Source organism: Wyeomyia smithii, chromosome 2 (assembly GCF_029784165.1).
Source record: "Wyeomyia smithii strain HCP4-BCI-WySm-NY-G18 chromosome 2, ASM2978416v1, whole genome shotgun sequence".
In the NCBI taxonomy this organism is placed as follows: Eukaryota; Metazoa; Arthropoda; class Insecta; order Diptera; family Culicidae; genus Wyeomyia; species Wyeomyia smithii.
Genome location: NC_073695.1, coordinates 170374500 through 170401297, shown reverse-complemented (window position 1 = coordinate 170401297; position 26798 = coordinate 170374500). Strand labels below are relative to the sequence as shown.

At 36.6% G+C, this 26798-nt stretch overlaps 1 protein-coding gene across 13 annotated transcripts in view; it reads left to right on the top strand.

Annotated features, from left to right (window-relative positions):
* LOC129723977 (potassium channel subfamily K member 18) overlaps positions 1-25350 on the top strand; it is a 108932-nt gene extending 83582 nt beyond the window's left edge. For all 13 annotated transcript variants that reach the window (XM_055678517.1, XM_055678516.1, XM_055678514.1 and 10 more), the window contains 2 exons: positions 10920-11024; positions 24862-25350. In XM_055678517.1, coding sequence (XP_055534492.1) covers positions 10920-11024; positions 24862-24966 — 210 coding nt within the window. In that variant the 3' untranslated portion in view covers positions 24967-25350. The remainder of the gene's footprint in view (positions 1-10919; positions 11025-24861) is intronic.
* Positions 25351-26798: the final 1448 nt, after the last annotated feature.

The window sequence follows — 26798 nt, the reverse complement described above, 5'->3', positions numbered from 1 at the left end:
ACGTGATGTTCATCGAAGGGGCATTCGCTATTGCGCAATTGTCACGCTAGACGTGAAAAACGCGTTCAATAGCGCCTATACTCTATAGCCTACGCGCTTCGGAACCAACATTAAATGAGATTCATTGTACTTTTAGTTGACCGAAAACGGAAGAAGACAAATCCTAATAAAATGGAAGAGCTAGTTACAACACAGGCGTGGCCTCGTACGACATAAACATGAGCTATATAAGAGCCTGCTTCCGCTCAAACAAATCATTTTATTTTTGAATAGTTCAACCGTCATAATTCAGCAGCAACAAGTACATAACAACAGCTAGAGCGGCAGTGGGTAGCAGCAGCGGGTAGCAGCAGTTGGTGCAGCGGCGGCATTTCCAATTTTAGGTGGAGAAATTTTTCCGCTATTCCCGACTCCAGTTGTGATTTTGAATCTTTTCACGGTGTTAAATTGGCAATACGAAATAAAATTTCGCTCAGAGTAAAAAGGATTGAAAAAATACCAACTCTATTTGTTTATTGAAAGCTTTTTAATTCCTTAACAACGTAAACCAAACAATGGAGATCACTTAACAACAGTAGAAAATTAAAAAGATGCCCGAGTTGTCTCATAATGGTCGGGTTCGATAATTGTCTCATAATAGTCGCATAATCTACAACTGGTTAACCCGTATAAATTCCCATTCGCGTTAATACCATGTTGTATTCTGTGTGTCTGTTCTAACCAGTACCGATACCGATTCTCTCCGGTAATAATACTCATTTCACTGTTGTTTAGCTCTCTGTTAATTAAAATTCCATCCTTTCTTTTTATCATTGCTATTGAATTCTTCTGACTAGAGTGCTAGTTCATTTCTACGAAACAAGTATTTTTAGTAATTGATATTAAGGGTTGAAGTTAACACCTATGGAAAAATTTAATTTCACTATAATTCGATCCTCCCTGCAATGAAAGCCTCTTTGCACTTTCCTGCTGAAGAATATAATATAATTCAAATAATGCTGAAGTCACTGCAAACGGTTATGCTTGAAAATAAAGTAAATTATATGGAACGAAATGCCAAGCAAGATGCTGGCAGCCAGAGAAAAGCAAACAATCCAACTTTACCACGCAATCTCGAATCTTATTTTACATAGCTGACAGTGGTTTTCAACGCGATGCCTGTCGCCTGCTTGAATCTATAATTAAATTAGCATACATAAAAATTACCTCTAACCAAATTGATCTAAACTGGCAACAATCACAAAAATTGTTGACTTGGTTGTTGTTTTTCCTCCGCTCGTACCGTTTCATCGCGGCGGATCGTGCAAGACCGAAGCTAGCGCACATGCAGCGTCCAAGCAGGAAAATCACCATAAAACACAAGCACCGCAAAAACACAACAGATAAAGACGTTTTTAAGCTTCGCGTACTTTATGAACGCTTTTTAATGATCTTGTCAAGTCTGCGCTCGGCTGGCAATGAGGAGGACAGTGAAATAAAATACTGTCGAGCGCGGAAAGGTTCTCTGCTAAGTGCCACCGCACAAAATGATAAAAGAGCACGTCAAACAAAGTAATTCACTTTTAGAAGTGTACTTGCTTCCTAGCAAACTGGAGCATCGGTGCTTCTTCAACAAACCACGACAACCGGTGCAGACGGAAAAGCAATCACAGTTACCGAGAGCGCGCACTTAAGCAAAGTGATGGTCACCATTTTACATAAACATAAACTGTGCGAAGATCAGCGGGCACATTGCACAGTGGTGTTGGGCGAACCTATCATACGATAAAACGGTATCCGTACTCCAAAAACGGTTGTAACTCCGCACATCGACACGTACCATCAACAAAGAAGGATCTCCGAAACATGCAAAAATGAAATCGTTTTTTTTATTATCGCAAATAAATAGCTACCTTGTACATAAAGGTCAATTCATATAAACGATGTCAAACTTAGTTGCAACCTCATTTCAGTACATACGTAAGGCATACAATTATTTTTATTATCATGGTGACGTAAGATCAAGCGCTTGGTTTCCATTAGATCTACTGGCGATAACAGGTTGATATTTCGAGAACTCCGTGTGAATGATACTTAAAAGTAAACGTATGAAAATGTATTAAAAATAATAACATCCCATGCTTTAAATTATTTAGTACCATCAATGCGCACGCGAAAGGGTAAGTGGTTTTTCGAAGCAAATTTACATCGATTGCACGGGGATATGGTTAAAAGCTTTTACTTGTTTTTCAATCAATCACCTGCCGAGAGTTCATTCGAACCGGACACCGAGAATGGGATAGCCATTGCAATCATGCAATTATCATCATGTGTAAGTGCGCTATCGATGGTGGAATTTGATATTTGCAGCTGTTTTTTACGAAACAAAAATCGGGTAATAGTTAAACGAATTTGGATGCAATGACACATGTTCGTCTGATAATTGCATAGTTTCAAACCTTGTTGAAAAAACCTCAGGAAATGTTGGTTTAAAGTATAGTATAACACTTTGTTTATTTTGATGTGGTATAAAAATGTTTTATTTGTTCATGTTCGATATATGATTTGGTGATTGTCAAAAATCAGGAGTGTCAATAAACTTAGAATCAAAGTTTGTTACATTGAATAAGTTTATAATAATTATCTTATAGATAAGTCGTCTATCGCATGGTAGGGCCATCATCGTCCTCAAAACAAACCAGAGCAACCTCTTATCTCGTCTAATGAAAAAACCACAAGAGTTGTATTCAAAGCCACGACCGCAAGGTTGACGTAGAACCACACAAGGTTGTTTGTTACATTACTTGTAGTGAATATGTTAGAATTTTGTGCAAAAGTGGAGTTGAAGTGCTAACAAATTTCAGTTTGCACATACATCACTGAACAGAAATAGAACATACACTATACAACGCAAACAAATTTCAACAGCCAGAGTTTATGCAGGTTAAAATAACGTCTTACTTTTATAACATTTTACTTACTACATTTTACTTACTACTTACTACTTACTTTTTTTACTAGCGCAAATCGAGAAAATATTAAATCTTCAATAATTTGTTTGTTGTCCTTATAAGGACAATTGTTGTTCAATTCCAAATCAGATACTATTTGATCGCATCTGTGTGCAACCCCGATAGAAGGGATTATGGCATTTCGATAGCTGATTGAGCATCTAATAACACAGTTGAGAACTGTTTTCACACTGGAAATTTGACCACCCATTAGAGATGGTTGGGTTTGGCTTTTTCGAACCCGTACCCGACCCGTACCCGAATTTTTTTTTGGTTGAAACCCGAGCCCGACCTGAACTCGAAACTTTTTTCTTCGACCAAACCCGAACCCGACCCGAACCCAAAAATTTTATTTGTGTGGAACCAGAAACCGAAACGCTGAAACCCGAACCCGAGATTTTTTTGGGGGGTTGATTTTTTGTACAAATTTGAGGCTGCCCTGAAGCTTTAAGCATTGAATGGTATTGGGATGTTAGTGATTTTTTACTGTTGCATGAAATAGACAACATAATCTAATAAAAATACTTGTTTTATATAATCGGGTTTCGGGTTTTCAGACCTAAACTCGACGTTTTCAAACCCGAACCCGACGGGTACGGGTCGTGCTTGGGTTTCGGGTTTGAAAACCCGAAACCCGACCATCTCTACTACCCATATATTTTGAGTGCCAGCATCTCAAAACGTTTGTGTGTTGTCAAATACGGCATCTTTTCATTAGAAAAAGTGCCGGCTTATGTACCTACTACTGTTGCTGCTCGCTACTGCACAAAGGCAGCAATTAACTAGAGGAAGTGCCGCTGCGTCAGCTGTTGCTATACGCTGCTGCTGCCATCCGCTGCCACTGCTGCTGCTAAGTAATGATTGTTGTAGTCGCTGTCGAGTCCTATTATAAGCAGTTTCGACTGAAACAGGCTCTTATATAGGCCAAATAGTACATTCCGAATAACTGTTCGATCGTGCTTGGGAAAGCAATCATACAACGACCAATCACAGATCTAATTTTACGTTTTAACAAGGCTTGACAATTTTCAATAGTACAGTAGTTCGAATAATCAAATAACAATTTTCTGCATTTGAGAGGATGCATATATAGAAGATTTTCCAAACGATTGCTGCAAGAACGAAGGAAATCCATCGAAAACTAACCGATTTATGAACATTTGAAATTGGACATATTTTTAACTTTTTCCATTTTTAGATTTTCATTTTACATCTTTATGTAGCCGAATTTCCTGAGAGCCGTAGTTCTACGTGAAAAGAAACAAACTATCCACGGTGCTCCCATAGACCGTTGTTATAAAAAAAGCACCATAGAATCTGAATACACCATTCGATTCTTTATGACGTCCAGAATCTCTGGTCAAAATTTCAAAATCATCGTACGGTACGTTTTTGAGTAATGCCCTTTTGAAGGTAGTGAAGTATAAAAAAGTGATATAAAACGATGAAATATGTGTTGTAAAGCACGTTTTTAAACCATTATTTAATGAAATAACTTCCAAAATAGTTTCTACACATTCCAAGTATTATATTTTAAAACATTTACAATTGGTGAAAAGATTTATTTGAAAATCCCACAGTGCACAGTGGTCTAAATTCGAAAAATCTTGATCGCTTTAGATTTGACTGTGAAAAATTGATTTTATGTACTCAATGTCTTCAGCAAAATTGTTTCATGGAGCAAGGCCTTACATTCGGCGGTTTCGGTTTTTCTATCAATCCACCTAACAGTTAGATAAAAATATTATTTTTTCTAATCTTCAATATACCAGATTGCTTCCTTCAGCAAAGTTGTGGAAAAGTATAAAAGAAAAACAATTGCTGAGTACTGCGATGTCTTATCTGTACGTCGGACACGACAAAATAGAGTTTTTTATGAAACACCCCTCCTTAAAATCAGTTTTTTGTCTATAATTTCGTCTGTAATGGTCAAAACTAGTTTCCTCGTGTTTTGCTCGCCGGATAGGGTAAGTTGCGCTATTGGCTACCCCCGGCTAGGTGCCAAGGAGCAGAAAAAAACACCGCTCCGCCGAGGACCATTGCAGCAGAAGCGATCAGAGGATACTTCGAGCTGCAGGACCAGCAGAAAGCAGCCTCGGACGGCCACCATCGGCGACCTTTACCGCTACTGTCAGCTAGAGGAACCGAAATAAACGGATGAGTTTTTATTTTGTTTTTTTTTTTCTTCTGTGTTCTAGCAAAAGTCCGTTAGAGGTATCTGCCCGCCCTGTAAGGTTTTCGCCAGGCAAATTTAAGAGTGTACAGGGTGACCCCCTGTTACAAGCTAAAAAATGCTAAGACTAGAGTTAGTACTCAAGATCCAACCGTCACAGTTGAAGCGAGTAAAGGCGCTGCATCCTCGATTTCAAAACCCGAACATAAGGAGGAAATACCTATGTTCCATCCCAGGAGATTAGTCAACAAAGGAGTGTACTTTCTTAGCTATGTTACTCCCAACGAATTATATTACTTCTTACATACGGATCGGTTGGTACGGATTGTCCCCGTTCTTAGATTATATTGTATTATATTGCGCTACACAGTAGGCCTAGCCGTTGACAAGAAAAATGTATGGAAATCTTTTTTTTTTTAAATGGTGGATATCATTTTCCAGGATCCTTTCAAGTACTGGCTGCGTTAGTGTAGACTAGATTAGACTAGACTAGAGAAGAACACAGTGCGAGCAACAATGCTGCCTAGAGCCACTCCTCAGAATGTGGAGTGATACAGAGGCAGCAAGTCCAACTCTTCAAAAATGCACCACCAGGAAGAGGAGAAATGCAAAGAACTCGAGCAGCTGCACCGCACACATGAAATACGAAAATCTACCAAAAACACGACGCATCCCGCAGAGGCTACGAGTCAAAGTGTGTAGGGATAAGGATAGAGCCATTTTAAGGATGATCGTGAGATGATCACTACGAAGTAGCACTACGATTAACACCTGAACGGCGTGAAAACAAAAAACTGTAACAGGAGCGGAAGAGACGTGGTCGGTATAACAAACGACGAAGATGTGCCATCCCCAGCAATAAGCGATTTTAAGGATATGATCCGGTAGCTCAAGAACAACAAATTTGCCGGAGAGAACGGCATCGGAGCGGAGGTTGTATAAATGATCCCCGACAAATTGACCAGCTCGCTGCATCGGCTGATCGTCGAGATCTGCGAGATAGAACAGCTATCGGAAAAGTGGAAAGAAGGGGTTACTGCCCCATCTACAAGAAGGGCGACAAACTAGACTGCGAAAATTATCGAGCGATCACAGTCCTGAATGCCAACTACAAGGTGTTTTCCCAGATCATCTTCCAACGCCTGTCAATATTAGCCAGCAGATTTGTGGAAAGTTATAAAAGCCGGTTTCATGGAAAACGGGCAACGACTGACCATGTAGGCATCAGTGATCCTGCTTTCAAGGCAATGTTTACGCTAAAACGAGTGAGATCGAGGAATTCGTTTCTTATGGTGTTAGTAAAAGTGGGGCTGTTCCCTATGTTGCATATATTGACCTCGTTGGAAGTAAGATATTCAAAAAGGTACCCACCCCTGTTAGCTTATTGACTGCTTTGCAGTATCGCATGAGTGCGCAGACCTCAGAAGGCGCAATATCGTCCAGGTCACCAGGAAAGTAAGCGGATGCGATGACCAAAATCTCCATTTCTAAGTTATTCATATCTTCGGATAGTATATCAATGGACTTTCTAAAAGTAGCATTTTGAAGAAAATTAGTCAAGGAATTAAAAAATTAATTTCGAGCGGCAGTTTTGCCGGATATGATTTTTTAGTATTTTGTAACAAAAAAATATTTTGCACCACGATATATATAGTTAATGGTAGCAGTGGTCATAAGGGGCCACAGCTTTGGAAGGGGGGGGGGGGGGGGGGGTATGTGCAATGTCCACGGTCCATACCAATTTGTTAGAATTTACACAAGAAGAAGAACATGATATTTCGACACTTTCGTTGTTATGTTTTTCAGCGTTAGCCAAAGGATTCAGAAAACATTCATTTTGACAGAAAACGTTACCAGTTGCTTGAGTAGCCATGGAAAAACAGTATTTTTTTAATAATTTGGTATTTTTGGGAAACGTTTTTTGATTGATGAATTTTTTTTAGGAACAAATTCTCTACGATAAAATGAATGTTTTTCTTTATTCTACCATGAATTGTAATAAAATATTGTAAAAAGCAAACTGTTTAGTGTACAGGACAATTGCGGGGCTAGCGCTACGTTTTTACTGACACTAACAGTATTTCCCAAGCCGAGACTCGAACCTACGACGACTGGTTTGTTAGACCAGCATCGTACCTCGAGACCATCTGAGAGAATAAAATATTGTATAGAAAATTATTATTCATCAAGCATAAAACAACGACACTGTTTTGGAAAATAAGTGATATAATTTTAGGAAATATATCTTAATTTATGTTGTTCTTCCTTATATTTGGAAACGATGAATTTCATTAAAACTAAGAAACTTTGAATTGTTTGCTGACAATGCTGCATCAAGTGAAAAACTAATTAAGAGGTGAGAACCCACCCCTATTGGGGAATTAATAACAAGGAGGTTTGAAAATCTATTCCTAGAGAGAGTTTCATCAATAAAAAAAACTTTTGTTTGAGTTGTTTGAGTAAGAGGTGTAAAATTCTAAATTGAAAAAACAGTTTTTATGTATATTCAAGGATGTGTTCTAGATTATCGGACTATTTGTGTAAATAGCATCATCCACAATGCCCACAACCAAAAGACTTTCAGAAATATTAGCAAAATAAAAGAGAAATTGTGACCAAATCAGAGTAATTTTGAATTTATTTCTTTAAAAAGCTGTAACTTAAGTTCTGTTCATAATACTTCTGAGTGATGAATGTTTTTCATGTAAAATTTTCTCAGAAACATCCCAAAATTGTTTTATTGAAATCTAGGTATACTTATTTGCCAAAAACACAAATTTTGAATGTAGAAATTACATATCTAGCAACACTGTCCTCAAAAATTGATATTGTTTTTTGATTCCTTCGCTGATTTTCTTCAAAATTCATTCATCATTTATCAGACATTATGTATTTGTAGCCATCATTAAAAGAATGTAAGGGTTTCAAAGCAAAATTGGCACTTTTATCAAAAATGCGGACTATCGACGAAACGAGGAGTGGTTCAATCGACACCAAAGCTGCGACTTTTTCATATTGACCTCAGATGAACAATTCCCTAATCTTTGAGTCAAATTTTAATAGGTCGTTGACAAGTTTATACTTTTTCTGCACATTTGAGATGGAATTACCCACATGAGATTTTAATGAATTATGCTCAACCGACATCCACCATTTTCTAAAATGCCTGCGACAATCTTCTTACGCCATCTTAAATATCAAAATGGCTTAAATGAATATTAATTTTGTGCTTCTGCACGTCTAGGTACATGTGTAAGTTCAAACCTATTATGATACTATTCTTATAAGATATTCAATGGTTATTAATGGTTTCACACCACCCCTGGTGTGTGCTAGCTATCCAGAAATGTTCATATTGTGAAAATGCATTTGTAAAACACCCAAGAATACAATTCCTTAGTCGATAGCATATGGGTTGTTCCATACGAAGTGTTCATACCACTTGGACACGACCATCACGGATTTGGTTCAAAGTTGGGGGAATTATTCATCTAGGTTCACTTTTGAAAAATCCTAATTTTGGTATCGATTGGGATACCCCCGCTCCGTGTTGCAAAGTCTGGCATTTTTTGTTCAAAATCTCTATATTCTGTTTCTTACAAATCTTATACGTAAGATGTCCGCAAAATACTGATAGATGATTTTTAAAGAAAATGAACTAAGGAATCCAGAAAAAATATAATTTTTGACCGGAAGTGTTGCTAGATAGATTATTTTTGTATTTAAAAACTAAATTTACATTTTTCGGCAAACTTGTTCATGAATGGGGTTATGTCATTATGGTAAGCCATGAATGGCATTTGACAATGGTAACAAGTATGATGAGTAGATACATAATCATGGTATCAAGCCCTGGCATTTGTGATAGAATTTCTCTTTGTTCTTACATAATAAAGTAGTGCAGTCGGTACTGAAACGAAGCCTCGCTTTCAAAAATTATCCCAAGGATTTGCATTGTTAAAATGCGTGAGCTCAGAATTGAATTGGAATTCAGATAATGAAACTCATTCAGGTATTTAGAAGGAAACACTACCGTCTGCCGGGGTGAAATTAGGTCACGGGAGTGAGATTGAGTCAAAATGGGAAATGTTGGTATGTGAAATTACTTGAGATTTCTAGAACCTAATGCCACAGGTTCAATACTATATGAAACAAAACATATTTATTTCCAAATTCAAATGGAATACAGATAATATTGATAAACTGTTCTACTCAAAAAATGTTTCGAAGTACAGGGTGAAAAACACGCGCAAATAACGTTACTAAAAAATGTCCCATGCAAACCAACCCGATCAAGAAATCACATCAACTTACTGCTCAGTTGGTACGCTAGGATGTCGTTTGTCGTGTTGAGGAAATATTATGCAATAAAGTGTTGGCTCGGAAAATAATGTTTTTCCAAACTGTACACTTTTCGAGCTATTTTGGGGTGAGATTGTGCCATGCTATAATGAACGGTGCAGTGTGCGGAATTCACATTCACGACAAAATTATATCAGTATACACCAAAATATTTACATTGTTTACATAGGGTATGTTTTCCAGCTATGGTATTATTTGAAATAAAGACTAATAGCTTGAGAACAACAGGCTAGCAACTGTTTGATGTAAAATTACAATGACTGATATTACTTATGGAATGTAACAAAACTTTGTACACATATTCTATATAAGCTGATGACTTTTAAAGTAAAGAAGGAGGGTTGTGGATACATGTCCAGCGGCTTTGAGATTTCCAATGAAATATGCAGTGGCCAATGACAAATAAAAATTGGAACGAAAAGTCTACTGAGACTTTATGTCCTAACGTTTTCCCTTTCTAAGCTACCTGGAGACGCTACTATGTGTATAAACTGTCTATAAACCACGTTCTCATAACTTGTTATTCCAGATATCGATTTGATCCAGTTATACATTTTTTTATGATTCGTATGAAGCGTAGTTTCTGGTCAACCCCTACAACCCACGTTGTTTATGATCTTCCTTATACTTATTGTTATATAATGTTATTCATGTGAATTATTCGTAGATACACTACGGTCCTTTTTCAGGTATTAAACTCAACTTTTTGTTTTTGGCACAATGTCACCCCATAGAAGGGGTGAGATTAGGCCAAAGTTCATTTAATTTTAGCAAAATTATAGTTTATTGTAACTTAACCATATTTGCGGCAGTCGTTAACTGAACATTTAAGTGTGCGTTGAGGTGATTTGGATTAAACTCATTGCCTAAATTCGTGCATTACAAGCTGAGGAACAAAAACGCATCTTTTTTTGGCACAATCTCACCCCGGCAGACGGTACTTGCATATTTTATGGATATTTCTAAGTAAGTTTCTCGCAGTGAATTGAATTAATGAGTTCCTTTTATTCAAACACTGTTACCTTCACTATTTATGTAGGATTGCGTTATTACAAAATAATATTTTCATAGTTTTAAATAGATAATCATATAATGTATTGAAAAAGAGCCACTGTAATTACGTTTTCTAATCAAAGTTTCCATTTGATATCAGTCGCATTCGAAAAACATTGAGCGCCACATTGTTAAATATTTGAACAGATCAAACAAGTTTAAAATGCAAAATGAATTTACCATTCCATGCGCTCTTGACAGTGTTCCACGTCATTCGCAGAGCAATCCATGAATTTCCCGCTTTTATTTCGTCACTAACTCTTTTCTTTTCTCACTTTTTTCATTTCCGCACCGTTTTATTACACCCACGCTCACGGTTGCCCGATCATCCGACTCTGCAGCTGCAAACGAAAGGTGACACAAAGATGGAAATCAGCTTCATTCTATGCGCCATCTATCTACTGCTAGGTATGGCATTGATAGCCATGTGCTTTAATCTGATGCAGGTGAGTTCAATCGTTCTTTTCATCATACCAGCCCTACCGACCCAGTAGTAGGTGGCGGGGAATTGACTTTCCGTACCAATCTGGCAAAATATATGATCCTGTTTGCTAGGTTTGTCCATCCCTTTCACCTTTTGCTTCCTTGATACGCGGGGGAACACTTCAGCTATGTCAAAAACACGGATTTATCTCTGTAATTCCGCAGATTATACTTCTCGCAGTTGGTACTGATTGTTGTAAAAGGTCAATTCGTATCGGCAAAATGTCATTTGAGCAAAATAATCATACTTGTTTTTCAGGTGTTATATAGTATTAGATATCAAATTCTTTTCAAGAATTGAGTGGAAATTTCGATATTTTTCCCACTCAAAATCACATTTTCAAAACCGCATATAATCTAACATTAAAGTGTTTCAACAAAGTAGATGTAGCGAAATAATATCTATAGGGATTTTAAGTCAACAAAAGTGAGATAAATTTCAGATTTTATCTATCATCAATAAATCTTGATGTTAATCTACAGCTTATTTTATGGCCCCCTTCAATGTATTGTCTAACTGATTCATATACAAAATAAATAGTCTTATCAAGACTTTTTTTCAGCTTGTCTAAAATACATCCACAAACTTAATCAATTCAAAAAATAAAATATTTGGAAGTTTTGTTGTTTTGGATTTCTAAATTACAAGTAGGTACCTATTTGTTTTACTGAATATTTTGGGCATAAGTAAAAACATTACTTCATACAAAAATTGTTGCATATACATAGTTGCAGCATAAAAGCTAGTAGCTATGTACTCCGCTACTTTAAATTTGATTCCTTCCATGAGCAAGACGCAAACTGTCATTAACTTTTCAGTATAATCCACTCCGATAACTCTTCTCGGATTCGACCGTGCTATTTATGCACTATTTTAGATACCAACTGGCTGATTAAGATTGTGCATCAGAAAATAGATGCCAGATCTATATAGTTAGAGCTATTCAATTATGAATTTAGTCTTCGGACTTTGTAGTATAAAATCTTCGTTATGTCGAGTGAAGCATGCACAAAACGTTATACTGGAATATCTATTATGACGACGAAAAAATATGCAGTGCGATCAATGAACAAGTTGGTTAAAAGGCATGGCTAGATAGTGAATCTGTTTTAAAAAGTTCACTCAAAGCAAACGAAAAGAGTGCCTCTTTCGCTAAACTTTTTTCCCTAGGTAGCATTATGTTGCTCTCTCTCACACATTTTTCTATCATCCACAATTTTATTGAAAGAAGCGCCAATGCCTCGAGCTGCAGTCGGTTGCCGCACACTACCTATAATGTCATGCTTGCAAATCGGTTGTGCCATGTTGTAAGAACGGCTTCTATTCAATAATGTTCTATTCTCGCGTTCAAAAATATTGAACTTACTTTATGATCCGTGGGAAACACAAGCATTACACTGGTCAACACTGGTGTGGCCCTAAAGCTCGAACTGGAAAAATGGAAACAAATTTTGCCTAAATATATATATTTTTTAATAAACTAAAACAATATAACTAATACAAACTAATTACAAATTGAAAAAATCATCATCAGCATTATCATCTTCCGTTGTGATCGCTTAAATTTCGTGTTGAATTGTTTCCAGAAAAATTGAAGTTCATTATACTTATCAGCAGGAAAAATGTCTTTCGCTGCAATTTTCATTTCTTTTTGTAATTTTCGATGTTTCATTGTTTCATATATATGTTATCTTCCTAATCCGGTTTTTATGGTTGAAAGAGGACATTTAAATACATGTATAACACCATGAACTGACAGCTTACTAGACATTGAATTAGGTGGTGCCGCTAAAGTTGAAGGCTTCATAATAAAATTCAACGAATTTATGAATTTGAAAACTAAGACACTGGAATGACACAACGTTCTAAATGAATACGAAAAGATGCGGAGGGCGACGACTGTTCTTTGTTTTTTTCTCGTAAGCAAAATGTGTGTTTTACTTTTGTATGGAAACGAGTGCGAAGCAAAAGCAATCTTCAAACGGGCTATTGTTGGCCGGAGTTTGATGGTATGAATTTGCTGCTAATATTTGACACTCCAATCAGTTTAACGAATTTCATGATCATAAATTGAAAAGGGCTGAATGTTTTTAGTATTGTTTTAAACTTGCAGAAAGTGATAAAGATTGAGATAATTAAAATTTCAGATTTGTTTACTGTTTTCTTGTTTAACACTTATTTTATAACTTTTCATTGATAAATTTTGTGATTTTTGCCCAAATTTATATTTTATCCTTACGGATTGAGTACGATATTACAAATTTTCATTAATGGGGTATCATGGTTATGATTAAAATTAATCCTGGATGAAATTTCAACTTCAAAAATAATAACTAAAAATATCCGCTATCGCTTTTTTCACTAAAGTGACAATTTGCGCAGTTTTGCGCAGCAGCGGACAGTATGCATTTGAAAGCTTACGTTTTTACCTAAATTTTGAATGTAGTCACAACCGTGGCAAACTGCGGCAACTAAACTTTTAAGCTACTTTTCTCCAAAAAATCACGTTTTTTTTTATTTTTTCTAGTGTCAGGCCTACTATGATCAACTTTTACAATATCTAATGAAAAGGGTTTGTTTTGCACAATATTTACAACAACTTTCCCTTTGAAGTCGAAAAACCGTCAGTTCGCCAAGCTTTAAAAAGTCATAAAAAATTCAGATTTTATGATATTGCGCCCAAATTTTGGATTTAGACACTTGAATGTTATAGCAATAAAGGAAAAATATTATGAAACAGCTAACGAAAAAAAATTTTTTTGGCTGATGGCCAGCGATTCCCCACTGTGCAGCGATCAATTACTATGCAACACTTTGACGTCAGTTGACGCCGTTTAACGCCGTTATCAACACTGTCCCGCTGATTTATCCGTTCCATTTTTCTCTTTATGTTGCGCTAATTGTGAATTTTATAACAACAATTAGTCTGCTGCATATTTTACAGTCTAATTTGGGTTGAATAAAACTATGGTTGCTTGTGATTTCGTTTGAGAGCTAACGTTTTGTAATCCTAAAATAATCGACCATTTTTGATTTTATTGAAAACTTGCACACGTATTCGACCTAACAAACTAATTCACAAATTTTTCAGATCCAAGAGTAAAGTTTTAAAAAAGCGTACGCATTCTGGCATAGGTTTCACACATAGCCTTGTAACTCAGAAATTTTTGGTTGTACCGAAAAACAGTCTGATTATGAATTGTAATGAACTAATAATGCTTTACAAAAATATTCTGCATAAATCTTTTTTGGCCAAAATATATAAAAAAATACATAATTTACAAAAAGAAAAGCTGATTTTTTTCTAATTTTTTTTTTCAAAGAAACCTGAAATTATAACCAAACTTTTTGTAAAAAGAATGGAGAAACGATATATATTTTTCATTATTAAGGGTATAGTTTTGGAAAAAAGATCAGTTTCAACATTTTTCAAAATGTTCGTGTTCTAATGATTTTTAATAATTTGGATAGACATTTCCAATCGAAAAACCTATAATAATTAACTTCTAAAATGCATCTATTTATTTTTAAGTTATTTCGAATTTAGGTTTGAAAAAATGAAAAGTCAACGGTTTTTTTTTGCCATCAATACAAAAAAAATTGATTTCTTTTGAAATTTATTTTTCATTGAAACTTGACATTATTCCAAAACTTAAGGTTAAAAATTAAAGATGGAGAAATATAAAACAAATTTTAACTTGACAGTTAAGCTTCAAGGATTTTATTTTGAACTTCAACTTTTAAATAAATAATCAAATAACAATGATGCAATAAGACTTTAATTATAATTTCAAATCATAAAACTCATCGGCTTATCGAGAAATATCTCCAAATTTTGCTCCAAAACTCTCCACAAACAGTACATCATAATGCAGGAAACATCTGAAGCTTCATATACATTTAGTCTGCCATCTTGATTTTAATCAATGATACGCGGTTGTGAACAGGAACTCAGAGACCGCCATTTGAATTTGAGAAAACAAAATACATTCATGAAACACATAAATACATTGTAATGGAATTCATTTATTGTATCAATATTGTTACAATCGGACAACCAGATATTCACGATGTCCCCATCGAAGTTTGTTTCTATCGCTTAAATTCATTCCAACACAAATGCTGCTATTCAGTGTTCATCTCCGCTGCTCACACGATCATCGCCCTCAAAACCTATTGCCTCCAAATCAACTGCCTGTGCCTCACACCATTTCTTCATGTGGTCCGCCGAGTATACAGTCGTAAAAGGACGACCACTAACACCCGGTACTACTTTGTAGCTGGTGACTGGTCGACGTCGCTCGTCGTAATATTTTTTCTACTACAACTGGTTATCTCAAGAGGTTCTCATCACTCGATCACGACGCTTTCCTAACGAATCGGACACTAATGCGTTCTCGGTCGCCATGACGGAGATGCTCTCGTTCTGCACGACGTCTTTTGGTTTGTACGACAACACTAGTGTAGTGGAAGATACTTTGGTCGTAAAATTTTGGGCTGCATTGATGGCATTCTGTACGATTTTCAACTGTTCGTCCCACCGTTTATCCGCCTAGTCCAACATCGTACGAAGATTTGTAGGAATGGTACGGTTACTTCTCTTAATCTGTCCATTCCCACGCGGTGTTCCTACCTCCACTAGCACATAATCAATACCATAATCGTCGCCATCTTGCTTTAACACTCTCGAATTGAATGCAGTCAGTGATGACATGGGATGGCAAACCGAAAACACTGAACAGATCCTTCAACATAGTAATCACAAGCGGCGCATTCGTGGATTTAACATGCTTCACCAACAAGAACTTTGAAAATCCGCAGATAATAGACAGGATATATTCATTCGCTTTAGAAGACCGAGGAAATGGTCAATGTAAACAGTATGAAACGGTATCGGTATGTTCGGAATTGGATTAGGTAAACCCTCCGGTCTCCCCTTCACTTTGGAGTTGCATATTTTGGGCACGGACCAATGTAGGCACTCATATATTTCCGCATTTTGGGTACCCAAACGACTGATCTCGCTTAAAACAGAACTAACAATGCCTTTTATTGCTCTTTTTTTGCGCAACAAATAATCTTGTTCGTTCGAGAAGGGGTGTCCAAGATGTAGAACTAATTAGGGATGAGCAAGACAAGATTTATATAAACTGATAGTTACAAAAAGTAATGACGACACTACAACACCGTCCTAGCAAATACTACCTAAATCTCTCCACGCTTGCCCCCACCGCCAACAATTCCAGTTTTTAACTGTGGTAGACAGGCTCAGCATCAGATGTCTTTCGACTGAAGTACCCGACAGGCTTCCACACATCTTCAAATTTCTGCAGAAGTATTCCTGCCAGACTAATACTAGACGCATCTGTATGTAGCTCAATGCCTTGGGGTCAAACGACACTAGCAAAGGTCGCTTCACTAACAATCTTTCAATTCTTCGAAATGCTTCTTCTTGCTTGTTTTGCCATACAACTTTTTTCGGTAGACGAAACATTGGTAGCGCGATTATGATGTATCCCTGCACAAACCGCCGAAAATTCCAGATAAACCCAGAAATTGATGCATAGAATAAACCGAGGTTAGGATCGGAAATTCTGCAACGGCCTTCGTTTTCAGCTCGCTCGGACGCGTCCCCTCAGCACTAACTTCGAGCCCCAGGAAACGCACAGATTTTTTTAAAAAAAAGTGGCTCTTTCGTAAGTTTATTGTAAACCCCTTCGTCCCGCAAGACCTCTAGCAGCTCTTCAAAGTTCTCTAATAACTCTTATTCTTTTTCATCACATCCACTATTTCACAGAACAGATATGCAACTTCGAACAAAACTCTGCAGCAAATCGGTGCCCAAGCTTTCGCATTCATTTTTTGCTGTTCCATCCTACATTGATTTCACAGTGCATCGTTCGTACAGTTCGCTCTAATAGTTTGAACATGTACCAAAATACTTTTTTTTTGCTTTAATGTCCAGGCAAAAAGGTGATCTTGAATAGTTGAATCTATCAAAATCAAGCTAAGACAGGATCGCATTCAAGAGATCTTTAAAGTGGAAATTCAGTAACAATTCACAATCAACGACAATGAAACAAATTACACTAAAAATCTTTCAACCATTCAAACATTGTCTAACAAATTTTGTTGGATCGTACACCTCACGACTGCTAAAACTATTTTAACCTGTTAGTTGAATATTTTCCTTCTGGACTTGGAAACCGAATTTCTCGATCAACGACAATATGTATTTCTCGTACCGTTTTTTATACCTAACATTGCTAGAAATGCATATCAGACGCGCTGTACAAACACTGCTTACTTCATTAGGTACAATGTAAAAATTGATTGTCGTTAGTCAAGATATTCAGTTTTCAACTTGGGCAACAATGAAATTCATTAAAAGTATATCTACATGAAAACCGTTGCACGCATGCGGGTGGTACTGTACGTTTGTCATGAAAAGGCACCCTCGCCATACCAGTACCGGGGAGAACAAAGGATTCTCTCGATGAAAAAGCGGCGAGAGCTCATACAGTCCTTTTGTTGAATGAATGGAATATAAGCGTAATGAAATTTCGAGTGTAAAATGCATGCTCTCCACCGCTAGATGTCGATACTTAAAATAAAGAGATTTTGTCTCGTTTTTGGTTCTTCAGTTGAACAGATGTGCATACATGCCAGGCAGCAGCAGTCCCGTCCAGTAGTTTTAGGGCTGCAGGCAATGACGCAGCGACAGCGCCTGATTAAGATGGTCAAGTCGATTTTCCAGGCGAACCACGACGTGGCGATGGTGATGGTGATGAAACCTATTGCACCCTGGATAGCAACGACTGGCAGGGTATTTCGTAATTTGCTTCCCGCACGAAGGAAGTGAGCACCGAGGTGAAGTTCATTTCACAAACCAAATTCCCCAAGAAGGAGCTGTTGTGGCTGACAATCAGCGAGAAGGGGATTCGCTCCGGACTGGCCGTGAATAAGGAAATTTATAGTACAAAGTGCCGGAAGTTACGTCGTTCATCAAGAATACCTTTAGGGCGAAGAAGCGGTGTTCTGGCCAGATCTGGTGTCGGCCCACTTTTCGAAGCGATCGTTGGAGGAAATGGAGCGGTTGAATATCGATGTTGTACCCAAGTTGGCGAACACGCCCAACGTCCCCAAGTTGCGCCTTATCGAGGATTTCTGGGTAAACCTGAAGCGTAAGATCTATTTCAACAATTTTGTCTGAAAACTAAGGAGGAATCTTAACATATAGAAATGCAGCTCTGTCTGTCTGTCTGTCTGATTCATATAGGCTTGAAAACTACTGAACCGATCGGCGTGAAATTTTGTGTATAAGGGTTCTAGGGACCTAAAAAGGTAACTAAGATAGTTCGAGACCCCTCTCTCTTCTGGAAGGGATGGGTCTCATACAAATGAAGCACAAATTTCTGCACATCTCGGAAACTAACCAAGTAAATGGGACCAAATTTGGCATTTGAATGTTTTCACCGGTAACAAATATGTCCATATTAGTTCGACACCCCTCCTTCTTCTGGAAACAAATGAAACACAAATTTCGCACAGCTCGAGAACCAATTAAGCAAATGCGACCAAGGAAACGGTTGTAATCCAAGTGAAGGAATCATTTTTGTCATTTTACTGATGTTTAGGATTTAGAATGATAACCTAGAACAAACTCTCTTGGTTCGCGTGTTTCTTACACTATAAACCTAATTTTATGAATCTATTTTGTATGATGCTTTCTCAGCCTTTGAATACCTGTTTTAAAATGAAAATTGATAATGATGCCAACTTGTTCAAACTCGCGTTTTACTGGTTGAGTTCAAGATGGCGGCCAAAATTTTGAACACTTATATGAAAGCCCAAGATGTTTTCTGCATAATGACGTACAGTTTGTGGAGGGCGTATGCCTTTTGGCATAGGTTTTATTTGAAGCATTGTAGCCCAGAAACCGTTGGTTGTATAGAAAAACTGTCTGAGAATAAGTTGTAGCGAATCGAAATTGCATCATAAAAAAAATACACTGTACAAAAAAAATTTTTTTTTACAAAAAAAATTAAAAATATACATTAAATTTCAATTTAAAAAAAAAGAGTTTAATTTTTTTTTTTATTTTTTTAAAGAAACTTGACGTTAATACGCAACTTTAAAAAAAAAAGTCCAGGATGGAGAAATGAAAAATAATTTTTTATGGTAGATTAATTTTTTTATGAAAATTCTAATTCAAATATTTTCCAAAATTTTTGTATTCTGATGATTTTAAAAGATGCAGAAAGTCATTTTGAATCAAAAAGCTCTTGCTAGTAAACATTCTAAAGGCATTGGTTTTCGAGTTATCTCCAATTAAAGCTCGAAAAATTATAATTATTTAGGAAAATACACGTTTTTCTTAATTTGTCCATGGTTCTCCAGCAAAAATCATACGTTCATTGGAATGCTTGATCAAAAATATACAATTCATTCTTTGACAACAAAACGATAGGGCGAACGGTTCTCAAGAAAAGAGTTAAATGTTCTAAGTGATATAAATATATATAAGAATCAAACATTTATTTTCGAGTTTTATTATCTTAGGAACATATTTTTTATGACATAGATACTTTACAGAACTAGTTTCACCTTTTATTTTATATACATCATAAGTAAATGATTCGTCATCTTTTGAAAACAGCTTCGTTTGTATCTTATTTTCTGGAATCGGAACAAAAGTGTGGTGTTTGTGTGGTAGCTATTATTATAGATTTTTTGAAAATATTGCTCCATTCTGTTGCTCCTTGTTAATATTCTTCATATGATACCCAACTAAATGACATTTTTGATGAATTTTTATTACTTTTCTGAGTAGACCAATCATACAATTCTTGTAATTCGTTTAATATTAATTCGTAATTCGTTTTAATATGCCACCAATTGCATCGCAAGGGCCTTTAACATGAGAAGTCGCAAAAAAATGCCACTCTGCATCGACGTTATATTTTGTTTAGAACTTGCAAAGACTTGCAAAGTTTTGTCTATTTTTATATTGTGAGGCAGCTCCATCAAACAATAATATCGCTTTTTTCAACTCTATTGTTGTTTTCAAAAAACTCATTAATTTGGCAATGAACACCTGAACCGCAACAGTATCATGATGAAGTACTTCCGATATTAAAGGGTGTCCACGATGAAATTGCCACACCATGAAATAGCTCTAACTTTTTAACCGTTGGGTAGAATTTGATGAAAATTTGGGTGGATTTAGTTCATAGTGCATTATTTACATCCTGCAAGTTTTAAAGTCCTGTGATCAAAACTCGCGGAAATGGAGTCGAAAGAACAACTCGTGCGTGATAAAATCTTGCACATTCATCACAAGAACAAGGATCTCTCGCATCGTTCCATCGCTAAAACGTTGGGGATCGCGATTTCCACGGTGTCGCGAGTGATTAAGCGGTTAGAGGAACGATTGACCACCGATCGAAAGCCCAGAAGTGAAGGAAAAAGTATTCCGTACAACACCAAAAATCACAACCGCGTAGTTGGGGCCTTCAACCGAAACCCGAACGCCTCCGTTCGGGATGTGGCTAAGAAGCTGCACCTAAGCCGACGTTTTGTCCAGAAGGCCAAAACTAAGGCTGGGCTTCGAACGTTCAAGGCACAAAAAGCCCCTAATCGCGACGAGAAGCAGAACAAGTCCGCCAAAACCCGTGCCAGGAAGTTGTACCTCAACATGCTGATGAAAGTTGAATGCTGCATCATGGACGACGAAACATATGTGAAAGCCGACTTCAAACAGATCCCCGGCAACCTGTTTTTCACGGCCAAGGATAAGTTCAGCGTTCCGGAGCATGTCCGCACACAGAAGATGTCCAAATTTGCGAAGAAATTCCTGGTTTGGCAAGCCATCTGCACGTGCGGGTTCAATATTTTTAATTTTGCAATAACGTTTTGGTTTAATTTGCGTAAGCTTGATGAGTACCGATGATCAGGAAGGGGTTTACAGCATTTGGGCTTGGTGTATTCCATTTTCACTTTATTCAATTTCACAAAATGCAAACTGTTACTAACACATCTGGAGTAGTGCAATCGTATTTATATACGAAAACAGATATTATAGGTAACCCAGTAGTTATTGGTTGCGTACTTTACAAACAGTTATAATTAGTAAACAAGTAGGTAGTGTTGCACGACAAACATATTTTTTATAAAACATTCGGCAAGGGGGAACGTGTAGGTAGGCTAAGGTTTAGCGCTTGAGTTATTTATCCAATCGTTTTGTTGTCAAAGAATGAATTGTATATTTTCGATCAAGCATTCCAATGAACGTATGGATTTTGCTGGAGAACCATGGACAAATTAAGAAAAACGTGTATTTTCCTAAATAATTATAATTTTTCGAGCTTAAATTAAAAATAACTCGAAAACCGATGCCTTTAGAATGTTTACAAGCAAGAGCTTTTTGATTCAAAATGACTCTCTGCATTTTTTAAAATCATCAGAATACAAATATTTTAAAAAATGTTTAAATTAGAATTTTTATAAAAAAAATAATCTACCATAAAAAAATATTTTTCATTTCTCCATCCTGGACTTTTTTTTAAAAGTTGGGTATTAACGTCAAGTTTCTTAAAAAAAAAATCGAATCTTTTTTCTTAATTGAAATTTAATGTTTATTTTTAATTTTTTTTGGTCAAAAAATTTTTTTATGTACATTGTATTTTTTTATGGTGCATTTTTAATTCCCTACAACTCATTCTCAGACAGTTTTTTCATTCAACCAACGGTTTCTGGGTTACAATGCTTCGAATAAAACCTATGCCAAAAGGCATACGCCCTTTTAGAATGTAACTCATGGGTGTAAAAAAATTCTCCATCTGTGAAAAATGCTCAGTTTGCTAAGCCAAATACGTGTGCAAAGTTTCATTCGAATCAAAAATGGTCGATATTCGACCATAGGTCATTTGACGCGATCTTGCTCTATAGCTTGTTACAAATATTAAATTTTTACTTTTCTAAAACCTTGTTGACCTGTGGAGAGTGAAGGGTTCACCAACTGGAACTAATTTATGTGTAACTATTATTTTTCTTATTGTTTAAACTAACACTAAAAAATAAATTTTTCAAGACTTTGTGTGACTTGTGGCCTGATTTTAGCGAGAATTGCTCAAGCATAAACTTAATACGTGATTTTTTTCAGAACATTAATTACATCGAAATTAATTAATTTACAGTGAAAGGTATACAACACAAAAATTGAGCATAGTCACGAAAGCGTACTCTTTTTGGCCATAAAAATAGAATACCTCCACTTAAAATAAATCATTCCGAATATTCAAATTCAGCCACACAAGAATAAATTTTACCACACGACCTACAGAAAAACGTCAAAACAATATCCGTCTGATAATAAGACTAAATTTGCAACTAGCTCTTAGTACTACCTGTAGCAACATGATATTTTGGTTTTGCTTGCAAAATAATTCAATTATGGCTCAATTCATTTCGCTTATTGAAACATACTACAATGCAGGCTTGGCTGAAGTTATTATCCCCAATCCCAAACCTCTCACCGCAGTCGTAAAAATGATATACGCTGCATTATCTAACCACGGGGAAAATGAGCCAAATTGATCTGATGACCATGGATACTCGCTGTGATTGCTATCATCATCATAATATGAAATAAAATACAAGGACACTGGTGACCATTGGCGCTGTTCTGATGAATATGCCCTGTCCATATCCCATAAGCAAACTACTCACGCGCTGGAAATATTTACCCTGCAATCAACATAGCATATATAACGTTCGGAATCACCACCAGTTATGCTGGGCTGGATAGATTCTTCTTCTATCAATTCATCTTTTCGTCTAAAGGTATCGCACCCTAAATTTGCCTATGTGTGTTTCAACATGGCGAAACCAACCATACTTCTATTCGTGTTTCCCCGGTAAACCTTTCTTTACCGAACCTTCAGGCGACACCTTGTATCATTGACGCCCGCCGAAAAGCAAACTCGTATAAAAAGCGGCCAATAGAACAATAAAGCTCCATGCGGAAGTGAAACTTGAGATGATGAAATCTGCTGAAATGACGACTTTTGCGAAGCGCTTCAAAGCACTGAATATGAAACGAGTGCCAAGATTAGATCGTGCCATTCCTCATAGACATAGGATAGGATAACAGTGTTACTGTCACCGCTATAGAGGTTTAGCGGTGACAGTAACATTGTTTGAGCAACTGAAATACTACTCTGTGTGTGTATTTATCGAATTCAGTATCGAGTATAGCCGGAATAGCAGAGTTTGGAATTCGATCCGATCTTTTGTGGGAGAGCAGCAATAGTTCACCCCTAAGCTGACAGTGTGATAAAAGGTTTAGTCATTGAACTTGAGACGAGCTTTTGTAACTAGGATTCCTCTGTTTCGGTAGGTGCTACCAATAGCAACTAATCGAGAAATATGCTAATAAAATGCTCACACAGAAACATTTTAGGCACCAATTGGAACTAAAAGTAAAAGCAATTTCAAACTCTAAAAAAGCACTTAGTCGACACACAAAAGCTATCGTCTCTAAAATAAGGCAAATATTTAAAAAAGAACTTATCTTAAGTCCAAGAATCTACTATGCTCTAGAGGAAAACAATCATTAGAATAACTCTTTCTATCGTGAACAAAACCCATAATACCGAACGATATAAAAAAATACGAAAGATTCTACGGTCAAAAACCAGCACCAATCGCCGGCATGCTCGTTTATGCTGAATAAAATTCCAGCGTTTTTGTTTCGTTGTTCCATCACATTCAATCGTTGAAACGTGACTAAGACACAATTTGATGATGCATGATTTCTATTCTGCCGGCTCCAGAAGTTAGCTTGCTTGTTTAGGGACACCAGTAGAATGGTGAATGATTATTCATTTTTTTCCTCAGGAAACCTGAATTGAAGCAATCAATAAAACATCACATTGCATATTATTAAACCGCAAACTATGCAAATGTTTCAAAGTGTTGTGGCATGCCAGGGTCATAATGTTAAGCAGAACCGTACTAAATGCTTGTCAAGCAGGCGCGGAACAAATAAAATTAATGATTTTTCAAGTGGCTTCAAACGTTGTAATAATGAACTACTCAATGGAATCAGCAAAGCTGTCGGTAATAGCGGAAATCAACGGAGAGTGCAATTCCGCTAATATGCGATGCTAATTTGTTAGCGTTAACGTGAAATTTTGAGCTGACTCGCAAAAACCTCAGTTTCGATCACATTTTCAGAAAAAAAGCTTCCTGTATATTAGTAACCCTTTTACATCAAACCAAAGTGAAAGATATATTTTCATCAAATTTTTGTAACGAAAATCTCCCGCATTGAATTGCATTATGTGCAAAAACACCAAACTGACAAAATCACACACGATTTGCTAGCATACGATACGAGTGTTAAGTATGACTGCTTGACGTTTGACGATGCTTGACGATGCTTCTATCCGGAGCAAGATAACTGTGCAAGCCTAATTTTGGTGCCCGTTGAAAATTTCATGCAGTTTTTATTAGTAATTTAGTAACTTGCTATTTGAGTTACAGGGGTTCAGGATAAATTTCATTAGTTTTATTGTAAAACCGGTCATAACTAATTGAATAAAACAACACGTTTTTTCATGCACAGTAAATGTGTATCTGGCATCGTTAGTCAAGACTCCACCGGCTTGCGGGTTCATTTCTTCCCACCAGACGGCACCATTATAGAAGGTGCAACCTAATTTTATTTCCACTTGCCTCGTGTTGACCATTTTCATTCGTTTTTTTTTTCTCAATCCATTTCTCGCCATTTTCAGGAACAAGTTATATACAAGATTCGGTCACTGAAGAAGTGTGTCCGGGGCTGCTTACAGTGCAAGAAGACGGCTCCCCAACCCACTGAGGATGAATCCGACAGCTGAGATAGGATGCACATCAACGCAGCGTGACATCGTGGCTGGCGATTGGAAGCAAAATAGAGTAGCATCAGCAAAAAAAGCAATCGCCACCAACTGAACTACTCGCTGCTGGGATCATTTCGAAAGTCTCCTTGCTTCGCAGGAAGCCGCTTTCCGCGCCACTGCACTGTACTCTAGGGGCTAGGCCATAGCATAGGACAGCGATTAAAGACAATGCGAGACAGTTGTTGAAGTTTTTATTTTCCTTATTGTTTGTAAATAATTTCCGTTTCTGATTACCTTCATTTTGAGAGTGCGTGATTTTACTGAGCTAAGTTGTTAACGGTTAAGCATTTTTGGATCTAAACAATGACATTCCACAAAATAAAAACAACTAATTTATTCTCTCACCATCTCGGACGAGAACTCTACGAACGGTATCACAAATCCCTAAAGCGAATTTAACAAATTCAGTTATAGTACCGCATGGCTCTGTTCACGAGACGACAAGTTTCTGCAGCTTAAATTAGATCTATGTTAAAAATAATTGCATAATTTTCCAAATGCCAGACCACTTCCAGTACCACTCAGAGTATGTGGGGTCTTTTTCACAATATTTTGAACTGCCAGTCTCGTGAGCCATCCAAAACCCTACGCACGGTTATGTTTATTGATGTATGGTATCAAAATAAGACATTTTTTAGGCTTTCATAAATTTCTCAAACTTTCCACAACAGAAAACAGATTCTGGTCTACTATATGGTTTTATGAAAATCAAAAATCATTTGAAGAAATTGTTACTTGACCGTTTTTTTCAACAACCTCTTAATTACATCCGATTCTTTTTCTGCACGGGGAATGTGTCGCGTGTTAAAAAAAAAAACGTGCAAAAAAACGTGTTATTTCGAGAAACCGTGCAAAAAAGGCATGTAAAAACCATCCGGGTAAAAAAGATCGTGCAAAAAGAGAATCCGGTGTACTATAATATGCCTATTACTATATCCGCCATTTTGTTTTTTTTTATCGTTATTTCCTGTCTCGTATACAAACATAACCTTAAATGAATGCAAAAGATCATTCATTTCAAACAGTTGAAAATTGGGTTTATAATAATCAGTTACATTTTTTCAGCATCTAAAACTAAAATCAACTAAAAACTGTGTGAAAACTTTTCTGGCAGAAATTCCAAGTAAAAAAAATCAACAATAAAGACATGTATTCCCTGCAAGTGTAATGGTAAATTTGACTATAGACATCATAACACATTTTAGTAGATAATAATCAGATTGACAAAATATACTCGGCTCTCTATAGCTTGACTGGAACTCAGGAAACCATTTCAAGACAACAATGTGAGTAATATAAACTTGTCTTGCTTAAGAGATATTCGAAATGCCGCCCAAGGGACCTTTAAATTCTGTTGCGAAGAGATTGGTAGCCTATTTAAAATATGTTCATCGGGTTGAAATGCACGTTATATCAAGTGTACGTTATGTCGAATTTTTAATCGTAATTTTGTAGGATTCCTGTGAACAGCAAATAAATCATACGAAGATGGCCTGGGAAAAGTGTCGGATATAGCTATGGTTTTCACCTGGGAGTTTCAAAATGAATCAGAATGAGCTGTCATTGACTGTCAATATGAACCAAGGAAAAAAGCAGTTTTTTGCGATGAGTATTGTTATAACTGAAAGGTATCGAAAGGTTGCTCGAAAAAATATTCATCGCAAATAGTTTTTGTATTCATTGTCGTTTTACAAATCATTTTGGTTTGTTTTTACGTGTATTAATAAATTTCATACGCTCTAAGTATAGGCTGACCAGATGTACCGTTTTGAACGGGACAGTACCGTTTT